The sequence below is a fragment of the Nomascus leucogenys genome, chromosome 2 (genome assembly GCF_006542625.1).
Source record: "Nomascus leucogenys isolate Asia chromosome 2, Asia_NLE_v1, whole genome shotgun sequence".
Classification (NCBI taxonomy): Eukaryota; Metazoa; Chordata; class Mammalia; order Primates; family Hylobatidae; genus Nomascus; species Nomascus leucogenys.
The window spans coordinates 73,485,031-73,502,553 of NC_044382.1; the positions used below are offsets into that span (position 1 = coordinate 73,485,031).

The 17,523-nt window shown below is 40.3% G+C and overlaps 1 protein-coding gene across 2 annotated transcripts in view; it reads left to right on the plus strand.

Annotated features, from left to right (window-relative positions):
* Positions 1–6,821: 6,821 nt before the first annotated feature.
* C2H16orf87 (chromosome 2 C16orf87 homolog) overlaps positions 6,822–17,523 on the plus strand; it is a 29,723-nt gene continuing 19,021 nt past the window's right edge. For both annotated transcript variants that reach the window (XM_003280404.3, XM_030797599.1), the window contains exons 1-2: positions 6,822–7,189; positions 13,790–13,886. In XM_003280404.3, the coding sequence (XP_003280452.1) occupies positions 7,124–7,189; positions 13,790–13,886 (163 nt within the window). In that variant the 5' untranslated portion in view covers positions 6,822–7,123. The remainder of the gene's footprint in view (positions 7,190–13,789; positions 13,887–17,523) is intronic.

The following is a 17,523-nucleotide window of genomic DNA, read 5'->3' on the forward strand; positions in this document are numbered from 1 at the left end:
CATGCATGCGGTTTGTTTCTGGACACTCAACTCTATTCCACTGATCTGTATGTCTATCCTTCTGCTAGTACTGCACTGGCTTGTTAGATTTGTAGGTTTAAAATCTGTAAGTGTGAGTCTTCCAGGTTTGCTCTTCTCTTTCAAGATTGTTTCATTATTCTATTTCAAGGTTGTTTCATTATTCTATTTCAAGGTTGTTCAGGGAAAAAATTCAGAGTCCCTGTAATTTCTATATGAGTTTTAGGATCATTTTGTCAATTTCTGCAGAGAAACCAGCTGGATTTTTATAGGGATTATGTTCATCAGCAGATCAGTTTGGGGAATATTGCCATTTTAATATTAAGACCTCCAATCCAGGAACATAGGATATCTTTTTTTAATACATTAAAAAAACAAAACAAAACAAAACAAAACAAAGCAAAACTAGAGACAGTCTCGCTATGTTGCCCAGGCTGGTCTCAAACTTCTGGGCTCAATTGATCCACCCACCTCAGCCTCCCAAAGTGCTGGGATTACAGGCATGAGCCACCACACCCAGCCAGGACACCTTTTCATGTACTTACATCTTTAATTCCTTTCAACAGTGTCTTGTAGTTTTCAGAGTATAAGTTTTACACGTTTTTGTTTTACTCCTGAGTATTTTATTCTTTTTGATGATATTATAAATGGAATTAATTTCATTATCATATTGTTGAGTCGATATTTATATATTGTGTCCTACAACTTTGCTGAACTCATTTATTCATTCTAATAATAGGTTGACTTCTTAGGATTTTCTACATATAAGACAATGTCATCTGCAAACAGAGATAGTTTTGCTTCTTCCTTTTCAATCTGGATGCCTGATTTCATTTTCTTGTCTAACTGCCCTGGCCAGAACTTCCAGTACAATTTTGAGATATCAACTTTTTTTTTTTTTTCTGAAATGGGGTCTCGCTGCATTGTGCAGGCTGGTCTGAAACTCGTGGGCTTAAGCGATCCTCCTGCCTCAGCCTCCTGAGTAGCTGGAATTATGAGCATGTGCCCAGCTTAGTGCCAACTTTTTTTTTTTTTGGACGGAGTCTGTCGCCATGCTGGGGTGCAGGGGCGCGATCTTGGCTCACTGCAACCTCCGTCTCTGGGGTTTAAGCGATTCTCCTGCCTCAGTCTCCCAAGTAGCTGGGACTACAGGCACGTGCCACCATTCCCAGCTAATTTTTGTATTTTTAGTAGAGACAGGGTTTCACTATGTTGGCCAGGCTGGCCTCGATTTCTTGACCTCATGATCCGCCTGCCTCAGCCTCCTAAAGTGCTGGGATTACAGGCGTGAGCCACTGTGCCTGGCCAAGTGCCAACTTTTAAACACAAGGATTGGTCAATCAGATGTGCTAATTCTTCTAATATCTTCAGAATTTTAATGATCCTAATATTTTACTTCTTTTTTTTTTTTTTCCTGAGACTGAGTATTGCTCTGTCACCCAGGCTAGAGTGCAATGGTGTGATCTCGGCTCACTGCAACCTCTGTTTCCCAGGTTCAAGTGATTATCCTGCCTCAGCCTCCTGAGTAGCTGGGATTACAGGCGTGTGCCACCACACCTGGCTAATTTTCATATTTTTAGTAGAGACGGAGTTTCACCATGTTGGCTAGGCTGTTCTTGAACTCCCGACCTCAGGTGATCTGCCCACCTTGGCCTCCCAAAGTGTTGGGATTACAGGTATGAGCCACTGCATCCAGCCTACTTCTTTTCTAATTTGGATGCCTCTGATTTCTTTTTCTTGCCTAATTTCCTCTGGCTAGAACTTCTAATACTATGTGGAATAGAAGTGAAACCAGGCAACCTTGTCTTGTTCCTGATCTTAAGGGAAAAGCTTTCAGCCTTTCACTATTGAATATGATGTTGGCTGTGGGTCTTTCATATATGGCCTTTAACATGTTGAGGAAGTTTCCTTGTATTCCTAGTTTATTGAATATTTTTTCTTTTTAATTGTGATAAAATACACATAACATGAAATTTACCATTTTAGCCATTTAAAAATGTACAGTTTAGTGTCATTAAGTACACTGACATTGTTGTGCAACCATCACCAGCATCCATTGCCAGAACATTTTCATCATCCCATACTGAAACTCCATACCCATTAAACAATAATGCCCCCTTCCCTCCTTCCTCTAGGCCCTGACAACCACTGTTCTACTTTCAGTTTCTATGAATTTCATGATGCTAGGTCTCTCATCTAAGTAGACTCATACAATATTTGTTATTTTGTGTCTGAATTATTTCACTTAGCATCCTGTCTTCGAGGTTCATCCATGTTGTGGTGTCAGAATTTCCTTTCTTTTTATGGCGAAATAATATTTTGTTGTATGCACAGTCATGAGTCACTTAACGATGGGGAAATGTTCTGAGAAACATGTCATTAGGTGAGTTCATCATTGTGTGAGCATCGTAGAGTATACTTACACAAGCCTGGATGGTATGGCCTACCATACACCTAGGCTATGTGGTGTAGCCTATTGCTCCTAGGCTACAAACCTGCATAGCATGTTACTATATTAAATATTGTAGGTGATTGTAACACAATGGTATTTGTGTATCTAAACACAGTAAAAATATGGTATTATAATCTCATGGGACCACTGTTGAATGTGTAGTCTGGAATGATGTTATATGGTGCATGACTGTATGTAACATATTTTGTTTATTCATTCATCTGTGAATGGGCATTTGGGTTGTTTCTACCTTTTGGCTGTTGTGAATAATGCTGCTGCGAACATTAGCATACAAATATTTGCTTGAATACTGGCTTTCAATTCTTTTGTGCATATGCCTAGAAGTGGAATTGCTAGATCAAATGGTAATTCTTTTTGTTTTTTTTTTTTGAGATGGAGTCTTGCTGTGTCACCCAAGCTGGAGTGCAATGGCACGATCTTGGCTCACTGCAACCTCTGCCTCCTGGGTTAAAGTGATTCTCATGCCTCAGCCTCCCAAGTAGCTGGGATTACAGGCGCATGCCACCATGCCTAGCTAATTTTTGTATTTTTAGTAGAGACGGGGTTTCACCATGTTGGCCAGGCTTCTTGAACTCCTGAACTCAAGTAATCTGTCTGCCTCTGCCTCCCAAAGTGTTGGGATTACAGGCATGAGCCACCACACCAGGCCTCAAATAGTAATTCTATGTTTAATTTTTTTAGGAACCTCCAGGCTGCATTTCCACAACAACTGCACCATTTACATTCCCACAAGGGTTGCATTTTCTCCATATCCATATCAACATTTGTTTTCTGTTATTGAGTGTTTTTATCATGAAAGGGTGTTGAATTTTGTCAAATGCCTTTTCTGCATCAATCAAAATAGTCATTTCATTAGCTGGTCGTGGTGGTGCACACCTGTAATCCCAGCTACTTGGGAGTCTGAGGAAGCAGGATCACTTGAGCCCAAGAGGCAGAGGTTGCAGTGAACTGAGATTGAGCCACTGCACTCCAGCTTGGGTGACAGAGTGAGATCCTGTCTCAAAAAGTTCATGTCGTTTTCCCTTTCATTCTATTAATGTGGTATATTACATTGATCGATTTTTGTATGTTTAATCATTCCTGAATTACAGAAATAAATCCTCCTTGATCATGATGTATAATCCCTTTAGACTGTGCTGAAGATGGTTTGCTAGTATTCTGTGCAGGATTTTCGGATCTTAAAATTTTAGTGCAAGTAAGGAAGGCAGCATATTTTTCCCTGGTAATTATGATTGAGGGATGCAAATTTAAGTTAGAAACTTGAAAGAACAGAGATTTTACATATTATTATAATATGTTCCATGTTTTTACAGTAATTACTAAAGAGGCAGTGAACCTGATATTGCACCTCTGTGAATGGTATAATTAAACATTTTACAAATGTGATAGAACAGTTGGAAATTTATTTTCCCTCAAAAGAAAATTCCTGCATGGAAAAATCATAGATCTGAAATCAATTTTTCCACTGAAGATAATTTAAACTATTACACTATGGGATAAATAGTTAACCAAGTTGTGAATGCAAAGAAAAAGTCTTGAAGGAAATTAAATGTGCCACTCCAGTGAACATGCAAATGATAAGAATGAAAAACAGCAGTACCACTGATATGAAGAAAGTTTTAGTAGTCTGGATAAAAGGTCATAATCCCTTAAGTCAAAGCCTAATCCAGATCAAGTCCCTAACTCTCTTCAATTCTACAGAAGACTACAGAAGAAAAGTTTGAAGCTAGCAGAGGCTGGTTCTTGAGGTTTAAAGAAAGAAGGCAATTTGGCCAGGTGCAGTGGCTCACACCTGTAATCCTAGCACTTTGGGAGGCCAAGGAGGGCAGATCACTTGAGGTCAGGACCAGCCTGGCCAACATGGTGAAACCCCATGTTGAGACCAGCCTGGCCAACATGGTGAAACCTCATCTCTACTAAAAACACAAAAATTAGCCAGGCATGGTGGCGAGTGCCTGTAATCCCAGCTACTGGGGAGGCTGAGGCAGGAGAATTGCTTGAACTCGTCGGGGAGGTGGGTGGAGGTTGCAGTGAGCCGAGATCATGCCACTTCACTCCAGTCTGGGTGAAAGAGTGAGACTCCGTCATAAAGAAAAAAAAAAGAAGCCATTTCCATAATGTAAAAGTACAAGGTGGGGAAGCAAGTGCTGATGTAGAAGCTGCAGCAAGTTATCCAAAAGATCTAGCTAATTTTATTAGTAAAGGTGGCTACACTGAAGAACAAGTTTTCATTGTAGGCAAAACAGCCTTTTACTAGAAGAATATGCTACCTAAGACTTTCATAGCTAGAGAGAAGAAGGCAATCAAGGCCTGGCTTCAAAGCTTCAATGGAGAGGCCCACTGTCTTGTTAGGGGCAAGTGCAGCTGATGACTTTAAGTTGAAGTCAGTGCTCATATACCATTCCCCAAATCCTAGGGCCCTTAAGAAACATATTAAATCTACTCTGCCTATACTCTATAAATGGAATAAAAAAGTCTGGATGACAGCAAATCTGTCATGGTTTACTAAATATTTCAAGCCCCCTGTTGAGACCTACTGCTTGGAAAAAAAGATTCTTTTCAAAATATTATTACTCATTGACAATGCACCTGGTCACCTAAGGGCTCTGATGGAGGTTTAAGAAATTAATGTTATTTTCATGCCTGCTAATCCATTCTGTAACCTATGGATTAAGGAGTAATTTCGACTTTCAAGTCTTAGTATTTCAGAAATACATTTTGTAAGGCTATTGCTGCCATACATAGCAATTCCTCTGATGGATCTGGGCAAAGTCAGTTGAAAACCTTCTGGAAATGATTCACCATTTTAGATGGCATTAAGAACATTCATGACTCATGGAAGCAAGTCAAAATATAAACATTAACAGGAGCTTGGGAGGAGTTGATTACAATCCTCATGGATGACTTTGAGGAGTTCAAGACTTCAGTGGAGGATGTAATTGCAAATGTGGGACACACAGCAGGGTCTCACTCTGTTGTCCAGGCTGGAGTGCAGTGGCATGATTGTGGTTCACTACAGCCTTGACCTCCTGGGCTCAAGCATTCCTCCCACCTCAGCCTCCCAAGTAGCTGGGACTATAGATGCACATCACGCCCAGCTAAGATTTGTATTTTTTTGTGAAGATGAGGTTTCACCATGTTGCTCAGGTTGGTCTCGAACTCTTGAGCTCAAGCAGTCCTCCTGCCTCAGCCTCCCAAAGTGCTGGGATTAATGTTGCAATCTCATGATAAAACTTGAACAGATGAGGAGTTACTTCTTATGAAGGAGCAAAGAAAGTGGTTTTCTGAGATGGAGTCTCCTGGGGAAGACTCTGTGAACATAGTTAAATGGCAACAAAGGATTTAGAATATTACATAACATAAATATTAGTTGATAAAGCAGTGGCAGGGTTTGAGAGGATTAACTCCTTTTTTTCTTTTTTGAGACAGGGATTTTCTCTGTCACCCAGGCTGAAGTGCAGTGGCGCAATCATGGTTCACTGCAGCCTTGACCTCCTGGGCTCAGTGGATCCTCCGCCTCAACCTTTTTTTTTTTTTTTTTTTTTTTTTTTGAGATGGAGTCTCGCTCTGTCGCCCAGGCTGGAGTGCAGTGGCCGCAATCTCGGCTCACTGAAGCCTCAATCTCATAGGCTCAAGCGATCCTCCCACGTCAGCCTCTCTACTAGCTAGGACTCCAGGCATGGGCCACCACGCTCAGCTAATTTTTAAACATCTTTTACTTTTTGTAGAGATGGGAGTCTCGCTATGTTGCCCAGGGTGGTCTGGAACTCCTGGGCTCAAGAGATCCGCCCTCCTCGGCTTCCCAAAGTGCTGGGATTACAGGCGTGAGCCATTGCGCCCAGCCTCGAATAATTTAATTTTAATGTTAATTTAGTAAGTATCAGTCACGGACAGATTGGAAAAAGAAAAACAACTGATCCCTCATCTTGATAGTGAGTAGCACTGATTTACACAGCTAGGCTGTTCCTTGAAGGCTGACACTGCATTTTATTCAAATTTTCCTGACAGTGGGACTTAGGCAATTATATATTGAATAAATGAATTTTCACTCTGCTGCTGGGTCCAGTGTTCTCATAAAATGTTTATCATAATTCCTCAATGATTAGCCTTGGTAACATCTGCTTAAGTTTATTAAATGCCAGGATCCACGCTACGCCCTTCACCATTCATTCCCCAGCCTTCGCTCCCACGTTCTTTGGGGAGGGGGCGTGCCCAGCACTTCGGCCCGCCCTACCTATGCATTCGTTGGTCGAACTCGACGCCCGTTACTGCCGAGTCCCGCCCAGGCCTTGCCTCCTCGTAGTCGGCCAGGCCGAGAGGAGGCGTGGCCACTGCCGCGCCGGGGCGGTCCAGGCGGTCTTGTCTCCTCTCGTGATACTCTGGGCGAGCTCGCCGGCGGGCTGTGGGTCGCGAGCCGCCGTGGGAGCGCGTGTCGCGGACCCAGGAGCCTCCGGCCGACGCTCCGCCCCGCCCCCTTGCGCGCAGGTCCCGCGCGAGCTCGCGCACGCGCGCGCGCGCACCCGCCAGAGGCTTGGTGAGGCCCGCGGGGACGGGGCGGGCGGAGGCCGGGCTGCCGAAGTGCGAGGGGAGGAGCCCGAGCCGTCGTTGCCGCCGCCGCTGAGGGAGAGGAGCATGTCTGCAACTCGAGCCAAGAAAGTGAAGATGGCCACCAAATCATGCCCCGAATGCGACCAACAGGTGGGTGCCGGGGGCCGGGCGCGCGGGCGGGCGGCAGTGGCTTGGCGGCCGTGTCTGTGGAGGGGGGCCTCGCCGGGCTCCCGGCGGCCAAGCGGTGGGCAGATCCTGGGGCCCGCCGGCGGCGGCGGGGGTCCGGGGCCGGTCGGGCTGCACCGAGGGGTTTCCCGGGAAAAGCACGGGGCCGTGGCCCGCCAGTGTCCACCTGGCGGCGGCCAGACGGCCAAGCCCCTTCTGCTGTGTCCCGGCCGCTGGGGGAGCGCGCCTGTGGTGGGCTCACCGGGCGGCTGTCTGGAGCCCCAGACTCTCCTCGCCGGCGGCGGTGACAGCGGTGGGAGCCTGCGGGCCGCAGCCCCGGCGAAAGTGCGCCGCACCCCGCTTCTGAGGCCAGGCCCTGGCTCCGAGAGCCCCTTCTGCGGCCGGGGCGGCTTTGTTCCCGGTTCCGACGGGTGCGGGGCTCCCCCAAAACGGCCCCTCCGCGACCGGGGCGGGCGCCTGAGTGGGACAAAGGGGGCCGCGTGTAATGATTTTGAGTTTCGGCGAATTTGGAGATTTTTTTCCCTGTGTATTTATTATATTTTTGCTGTGCAATCACGAATCCTGCCTTTACATTGTTTTTAATGGGTCATGATTGAATAAGGCCCCCGTTTAAGCCCTTCCTCCTCTTTGGGCGCTCCTTACTTCCCCACCCCTCGCAGTATCCACTGTTACAAATTTGGCCTGTCTGCTTCCAGATCTATATCTCTGTCTGTCTGAATGTCTCTCTCTCTCTCTCTATCTCTATCTCTCTATCTCGTTTCTTGAATTTGAGACGATTCCTTTCTACATTGAGTTCGTGGTGTAATAGTTGTAATTTAAAACATCTCATTTCAGTGATCGCTGTGTTGAAGCGTGTCTCAATTCTTTACTGGAATAATAGACATTCCTTTAAGCGTTAACATCTAATGAGTTAAAACTACTTCAGTTAAAACCATTCCTAAGGCCTTCGTTTGTTAACAACATGTAGATCTGGGTGTGTTTTTTCCTTTTCCACTAAGTGAATTTTTTCAAAATGACTACCTTTATCTCCTCCCCTCCCCCTACAGCCTTTTTTTTTTTAAATCAAGAGCAATTTGAAATGGCTGGAGACTTTTTAATAAGCTGATTTTAGTGCATTTTTCAAGGAGAATTCTTGTAGGTTTTTCAAATTTTAACAGAAAACATGTTACATGTTTTATTAAGTATCCTTTATGGGCTGTAGTAAAAATGCTTATCAGAAAAGGGTTGTGCAAGAAATACAGTGTAGGAGCTATACCAGTATGCAGTATAAAAACAGTTCAGTCATGTTTTCCAAAGAGTTACTTTCATTCTTACTACTAAACTAAATTTGTTAAATTTTGACAAAACTGGACTTTGCGATATGACCCTGCGGGAGATTATTTCAGTGTTGAAATCATTTCCAATTATTCCAGTTAATTGTGTAGAAGTATAAGGTTTACATGGTATGCGTTATGCATTCCAGTTTCTGTAAGGCACAAATATTTGCAAATCCTGACTTTGTTCTTATTGGCATAAAGCAACCTTTTGGGAAAAATAGCCAGTTTTTTATGGCTATTTTTATATAAAAGAGCAAAGGATAATAAACTTATAGGAGTTTCTGAAAAACTGTTCAACAAAACAAAATCAGCGTTTTGTTTGGAAAGATCACATTCATTTTGTTATACACCCCCCCCCCCCCATATTTATTCTTTCATGTAAAATCAGCTTATGGCAGCTTTGGCTGCCATAACAAAATACCATAGACTGGGTGGCTTAAATAACAGAAATTTATTTTCTCACAGTTCTGGAGGCTGGAAGTCCAAGATAAACGGTGCAAGCATGATTATGTTCTGGTGAGGGCTCTCTTCTTGGCTTGCAGATGGCTGTCTTCTTGGTGTCCTCACATGGCAGAGAGAGGGTCAAGCTCTCTCCCTTTTCTTAAAAGGTCCCTAATCACATCATGAGGGCCCCATCCTCATGACTTAATTTAAACCTAATTATCTCTCAAAGGGCCCATCTCCAAATACCATCACGTTGCGGTTAGGGCTTCAATATATGAATTTGGATGTCAGGGGGTGCATAATTCCGCCCATAGCAAGCTAGTACATAATTTAATGAGTTGGTTTGTTTTGTCCTTTATTCCAAATACTTAAGTGAATATAACATACATAAGGACTAGTTAAAACTTTTGGTGATATGAACCTGATGTGAAGAAATAATGGATTAATTTTAGCTTTCTAATTATTTAAAAGTGCTAGCTTCTTTTAGTTATAAACCAGAATATGATTATAATCCAGAAAGCCATTTTCTAAACATTAGAATACTGCTATGATTCTAAGTTGCCTAAAAAAAATTAAATTCGAATTTAGGTATAGTTTATAAACATAAATGTAAAATCTTTAAATTTGAGATTTCCCAGTGGATTAGATTTGTGTAGATTTGGTGTGTGTGTGTGTAAGTTTGAAAAACGGGTACAGAGATCAGCAAACAAGAAAAAGCTAGATTTTCAACTGCTTTGTAACATCTCCTTTGTAGGCTTCTATTGAACATATCATTCTAAAACATGTTAAACCACAGTGCTTTTCATTTTCAAGGGGTTTCATATCCATCAATCACTCACAGTTACTGAGCCATTTTGTGTGCATCAGTGCTTAAGATTCTTGTTAGTTTTCTGGTATCTTTTGTGTGTGCTTCTGTTTTTGCCTTCATTTTTTTTTTAAATAGAGCAGCTTTTTTTTTAATTTAAAGGACATTTTATGTGCTGTATAGAAAATATGTCTGGTGTAAGTTCCTTTGGTTCTTTCAGTAGTAAAGAATATAAACGAGTTATCTGTAATGTAATTATTTTGGAGCTTTTAAAAAATCAGTTAAACAGCTGTGCGCCGTGGCTTACGCCTGTAATCCCAGTACTTTGGGAGGCTGAGGCGGGTGGATCACGAGGTCAGAAGTTCAGACCATCCTGGCTAACACGGTGAAATCCCGTCTCTACTGAAAAATTAGCTGGGCGTGGTGGCATGCACCTGTAGTCTCAGCTACTTGGGAGGCTGAGGCAGGAGAATCGATTGAACCTGGGAGGCAGAGGTTGCAGTAAGCCGAGATCGCACCACTATACTCCAGCCTGGGCGACAGAGACTCTGTCTCAAAAAAAAAAAAAAAAAAAGTAAAAAATCAGTGAAACACTATAGGACCAGAATTTTTTTTTTTTTTTTTCAGATTTAAAAAATCCAGGCTGGGCACGGTGGCTCACGCCTGTAATCCCAGCACTTTGGAAGGCCGAGGTGGGTGGATCACCTGAGATCAGGAGTTTGAGACCAGCCTGGCCAACATGGTGAAACCCCGTCTCTACTAAAAATACAAAAATTAGCAGGCGTGGTGGCAGGCACCTGTAATCCCAGCTACTCAGGAGGCTAAGGCAAGAGAATCACTTGAATCTGGGAGGCAGAGGTTGCAGTGAGCCGAGATCGCGTCATTGCACTCCAGCCTGGGGGACAAGAGTGAGACTTCATCTCAAAAAAAAAAAAAAAAGATAAATAAATAAATAAAAATCTGTTTTACTTGTAAAACATACAAACAACCTAAATCTTTTCTTCAAAAAGTGAATTAATGCCCAGTAAACTATCAGTAAACAATACTTTGAATATTTTCTTTTCTTTGAAAATCCTGAAAGTGTAACATTAGAATGTTATTACTGTTATGTTTAGTATTATCAACTGAAATTTAAAGAAACTTTAGTGTTTGTTTAAAATCTAAATTATACTATAATTAATGAAATGAGGTTAATATTACTGAAGTTGTCCAACCTATTTCATAATTCTTTTTACAGGATCTAGGATGGTGATGATGGTGGTGGTGTGTTTTTTGTTTTTTTTTCTCCAGGGCAGAGATTGTGGGGAAGGAACTTTTTATTTTAGACAAGACTATAGAATGAATTAACTCAGGCACATGAGGGTTTATTGAGCATAAAACACTTTCATTTGTGGATGAAAATCAACCTGTCAATTCAGTTAGTCAGTGTTTGTGCATTCTGGGTCCCAAAGCCAAATGTACATTTCTCATCTAACTGCAACACTGTTAATTCTGGAGATGGATTGATATGATGTTCTTTTGTATAAGACTGAAACCCAAATTCAAATTTATTGAGTTTCAGTAGCTGGAAGAAAATGCTTGCTGATTAGGAGAGGAGCTGTTGAGTAAGAGCATGCATTTGTGTATTTTGGATAGCATTAATTCAAAACAATTTACATTACTGTGGATGCCCTTAATAATATGTTTAGGTGTAAAGGAAATGAGTCAGTGCCTTTGAGCTTGGTTTCTATGAAGATATGAAATTTGAAAAAATGTCAGACATCTATTTTAGACAGATTTTACACTATTTAAAAAATGTAGCTTTTTTTGTCGTGATTTGAAGGGATCTCATTACATTCTTAACAAAGCAAGCTGTTAGACAAATCTGGAGTTTGATATTTTTTATTGATTTCTTCGTTATTTTTCTCAAATACAAATTGGAGATCCTTTGTTCAATGTTTTTATACAAAGAAAAGGAATTATTCTGCCAAAATTTCAATTTAGCTCAATTAGATCAAGTATTTAGATTCTATAACATGAGGCATTCTGTACATACATAGATAAAAAGCTTCATAATTTTAACTCAGTTTTTACATAGCAGAACAACTGCCAAATGGGGGAATTTATCTTACAAAGAGAATTGCAGTTTTCTTACTGTAATTATTCTGTAAATACTTTTTCATTGAGATTAGTTTCAGACTTTTGGTGAACATGTCTTGATTCCAAGGATCGTTAACTTTGATATGGGTGAGATGATTATGGGGAAAACTAAAAAATTTTTTCAATGATTTTCAGTAGCACTTGGCTTAAAAAACAGTTATAAGTTTGGAGTAGAGAAAGGAAATTTACGTCTTTTGCAGATTTGGAAACAGAAGCTTGAAGATCTTAAATATCTTTTCCAGAGTCATTCCTGGAACTAAGATATAAGATTCTGGATCTAAATTCCTACTTTCTCCTACATTCTCTTTTTTCATGTCAGCATACTTCTGCCCCTCAAACTGGTTGTTGTTAGAAAGAATAAAACCTAATATTTGATAGCACAACAGGGGGACTATAGTCAATAATAATTTTTTTTTCTTTTTTTTTTGAGACGGAGTCTTGCTCATGTTGCCCAGGCTGGAGTGCAATGGTGCGCTCTTGGCTCACTGCAACCTCCGCCTTCTGGGTTCAAGCGATTCTCCTGTCTCAGCCTCCCAAGTAGCTGGGATTACAGGCGTGTGCCACGACGCCTGGCTAATTTTTTATTTTTTTTAGTAGGGACGGGGTTTCACCATGTTGGTCAGGCTGGTCTCAAACTCCTGACCTCAAGTGATCCACCTGCCTCGGCCCCCCAAAGCGCAGGGATTACAGGTGTGAGCCACCGCGCCCAGTCCTATAGTCAATAATAATTTAATTGTACATTTAAAAATAACTAAAAGAGTATAGATTGTTTATAACACAAAGGATGAATGCTTGAGGGGTTGAATACCCAATTTTCCATGATATGATTGTTACTCATTGCATGTCTGTATTAGTGTACCCCATAAACATGTACACTTACTATCTACCCACAACAATTTAAGAAAAATCTGGTTGCTGTAAACTATTCTTTATTCTTTTTTTGTCAGTGGTAGTTGATATCTTCTCCTCTCATGTTAGAATCCTGAGTTATTTTCACTTCTTCCCACTTTATTACCAGTCATCAGTTTGGGCCTTTGTCTGTTTTTCTTGCCTTGGAAACTCTGGCAGATCTACCTTTTTCCATTTCCATTCTCACTATTCCACTTGGTCCTTCATAATCTTTTACCAGGATTACTTTAATGACTTCCTACCCACTCACCCTTTTCAAATTTGTTCTGTGCCGTAAAATGCTGTCAAACTAACATTTTAGGAAATGCTACCTTTTTTTCCGCATACTTACCCTTGCTCTGACCCTATTACGGTTTTCTATTGGTCACTCACATCAGTGCATATTTAATACGCATTTATTTTTTTATGGTATTGGTATGGTATAGTCCTCATGGTTTTGTTAAGCAGTAGAAGAATATGAGTATCAGGCCGGGTGTGGTGGCTCACTTCTGTTATCTTAGCACTTTGAGAGGCTGAGGCGGGCAGATCACGAGGTGAGGAGTTCGAGACCAACCTGGCCAATATGGTAAAACCCCATCTCTACTAAAAATACAAAAATTAGCTGGGCATGGTAGCGTGTGCCTGTAGTCCCAGCTACTTGGGAGGCTGAGGCAGAAGAATCACTTGAACTCGGGAGGCGGAAGTTGCAGTGAGCCTAGATCATGCCACTGCACTCTAGCCTGGGTGACAGAGTGAGACTCCGTCTCAAAAAAAAAAAAAAAGAAAAGAATGTGAATATCTATGTGATATGATACTCATCTCAGATAATTTGTTGTAAGGAGTTGAGGTTTAAATAAATACGTGATTCCTACTTCAAGTAATTTATCATGCATTTGAGGAGACCACATAGACACTGATAAATTTAACAATAGAAAAATAGTAATAATATATATTTTTCTTTTTTTCCTACAGGTTCCTGTTGCATGTAAATCATGTCCTTGTGGTTATATATTTATTAGCAGAAAACTTTTAAATGCAAAACACTCAGAGAAATCACCACCTTCTACAGGTAACTGAGTTTAATACATTTTTAGCTGTTTGATGTAGAAATATAAAGTTAATTTTTGTGAATTTACTATTTACATTTTTTGTTGAAGTTAAAAGTTTAAATCTATTAAAGTGTTTTTGGCTTTTATTAACTATTGGAATTAGTTTATGACGTTGGTTTCATGTGCATTCCATTTAAATGTTAAGTCCTTTACCATGCTGATAACGCTTGTAACAAATTTTTTATTTTTGAAGGTGGAGAACCATTGAAGGGTTTTAGCAAGGGAGTGACCTGATCTGATATAAAAACTTTTTTTAAAAAATAGCTTTAGTAATAATTGACATTGAGTAAAGTGGATGTATTTGAAGCGCACAGTTTGATAAGTTTTGACATATGTATATACCAATCAATCACCACAATCAATATTATGAACATTCATCAATTTCAAAAGTGTCCTAGTTCCTCTTGTAATCCCCCCTTCCTGCTACCTCCACCCCAGGTAACCACAGATCTGCTTTCTGTTACTGTTCATATAAATGGAATCATATAGCATGTACTCTTTTTTGCCTGGCTTCTTTCACTGAGTGTAATTATTTAGGATTCAGCCATGTTGTATGTACCAATAAGAGTTCATTCCTTTTTATTGCTTAGTAGGAGTCTTTGTATGGAGATTTGTTTATCCATTCTCCTGTTGATGGACATTTGAGTTTTTTCTCTCACAATGGTGGTAAAATTTGCAGCAACTTTAAAGTTTTGTTTTTTTTTTAAACTAGTGACCATTGAAAAATATAACTTGATTTTGGTATGAAAAACGTTTTTAGACATGTTGGCTATATTTTACAGTTCCCTGACTGAGGATATCCAAAAAATGATTTTGTTTGAACTTGTTGCTTTTCCATTAACGTAGACAAATTGGATTTATTCAATAGACATATTTATTAATATTAAAATATACAATTTTGTTACTTATTCTTGGCTAAAAGCAGACTTTCATACGGTGGTGACCTCGAAATAAGAGTAGGTTGATTACAAATATATACTGAGCACCTGCTATATGCTAGACACTATTCCAAGCCTTGGGCACAAAGCACTGAATTCTACTGTTAAGGCAGATTTACTGCTGTCATGGAGCTTATATTCTTGTGAGTGGGAGATAGACAGTGAACAAATATACAGAGAAAATATAACCTTGTGATAAATGCTTTATAGTCCTATCAAGTGACTGGAAGGCTACTTTTGATTGGGTGGTTAGAGAAGGCCCCTATGAGGAGGTGACATTTAAATGGAGTCTCAGTGGGTAGAAGGGGCTAGCCATGATAAGATCAGGGAGAAGAACATTCTTGACAAATGGAAATAGCAAGTGCAAAAGTTCTAAGGTTGGACAAAATGTTTTATATTTTAGGAACAAAAAAGACCATTGTGATTGCAGTGTAGACAGTATGATTAGAAGAGTGGAAGATGAGTTCACAGGGCTAGGCAGAGGCTAGTTTATATAGAGCTTTGTAAACCAGAGTAAGAAGTTTGGATTTTGTTTGTAAACCGTGAGGAGAAACTGGCCCTGAGATGGGGTGGGATGAAGTGAGGAAAAGATGGCATCCTCTGATTTGAGTTTTAGAAAGATCATTCTAGCTGCTGTGTAGAGAATAGTTTGTAGGGGTACAAATATGGAAGTGGATTATTGCAGTAGGTTAACTAAGGATACTGAGTTAGACAAAGAGTGGTTATAGTAGCAGATGATTCAATAATAATTTTTATTTATGTCTGAGAGGTTTATTTATCTTAGATCTATATAGAAGTGGCAGAAAACTTGTTTAGTTCCATTTCTGTCACTGTTTCAGTTCTCTTCTCACCATGAGAATGAACATAATTCATTGGTTCTTAAAGGCAGTTGCTGGGTTGGCTGTATAGGATTCATCCAGAGAGCTTGTTAAAAATGCATTTCTGGATCTTACTCTCTGAGAGTTTGGTTTAGATAAAGGAACCCTGAAATGGTGATTCACTCGGTAGCTATTTTGGGGTGGCATGTCAGCTGAGTGCTGAGTTTCTAAAAATGAATAAGACATGGTCCTTGTTCTTAGGGAGACAAAGTGCTTATTTTTTTTTATTCAAGTATTTTTGAGCTCCTTTTATGTACCAGTGATTCAGATGAGAAATGAGTTAAGAAAGTCAGCAAAGATAAAAGAAGGAACAGGGCCAGGCATGATGGCTTACGCCCATAATTCCAGCATTTTGGGAGGCCGAGGCAGGAGGATCGCGTCAGCCTGGGAACTTGAGGCTGCAGTGAGCTGTGATCTTACCACTGTATTCTAGCCTGGGTGACAGAGTGAGACCTTGTCTAAAACAAAATGAAAAAAAGAAGGAACAGATGATACAAGTGTTAATGAGTTGTTAAGTTTAACCATTTAAACCAGAGGGAAGAATTTAGAAGATTCCCAGATCTCTGACTTGGATTGCTAGTTAAAAGAGAATATAAGAGGGAAAACAAGCTATGGGGGAAAGATGAAGAATTTAATTTGGAGTATAGAAACATCATCCATGTAGATTTTTTTTTTCACTTGGACATATAGTCTGCAGCCTCAGCTGCAGGTAAAACTTTTGAGCCATCAGTGACTAAATGGTAGTTGTCATCATGGAAAATGGATGAGCTCGCGGTGGAGAGTTTGTAAGTTAGGAAGAGGAAGGCATTCAGGGACTAAACTCTGACAAACACCAATTTTACAGACAGGTCAGATCAACTAAGAAGAAATGTCAGCTGTAGGAGAAAAACCAACAGCACAATATTATGTAAGTCATGGCAATGAGTTTTAAGAAGCAATTCATTATTATTTTGTATTTGGAGTTTCCTGAGGTTTCCTTGTTTAATAAGAGTGGTCTTTTGACTTTGAAGTGAAGATGAAACATTGAAGCCCAGAAATCCCTGCAGAAGGAGGAAGAACCAGCAACAAAACCAAACCAGAAAGGAAGGAGCAACATCAAGAATAGGCTGTGCCATAGAAACCACAGGAGGAAAAGATTTTAGGGAGAGGATTAAGAGTATTCAAAGCCTCAAAAATGTTTGGTAGAGTACAGACATGGGAGTCAGAAAACCTGGCTTCACATTCAAATTCTGTCCCTTTCTAAGCAGCCTAGTTAACCTCCATGAGCAACTGTTGTTTGTTTATAAGATAGATTCATAGTACCGGTGTTAGAGGATTGAAGTACTTATGAAAATGTCTAACATTTGTAAAGCATGGTAAGTTTTAGGTGCTCAGTAATACTCGTTTTTACAATTAAATTTCTTAGAAGTAAGATTTGCCTTGGATAATCCCATAGTATGTAGGGAATTGAGAAGAGTTTAAGGTCACTACAATTTATCAAGTGCTTAATGTTGTCAGTGAGATATAGAACATTTCAGTTTTAAGGAAAGTAGTAGAGAATTAATAGAAGAAATGAAAATGTACACTATATATCTGAAAGACAACCAACTTCACTAATTATCAGGGAAATGTGGTTGAAACGAAATGCCATTCTTTTTGCCCACAGTTCACATAAATGTAAAGAATTTCTAAGTACTTTCATGAGTATGGCAAAATGGATAGTCTCATACTATTGGTGGGAGCATAAGTTGGTACAGCTGTTTTGGAGACCAATCTTACCAGTAGTTGTTAAAAGGTTTAAA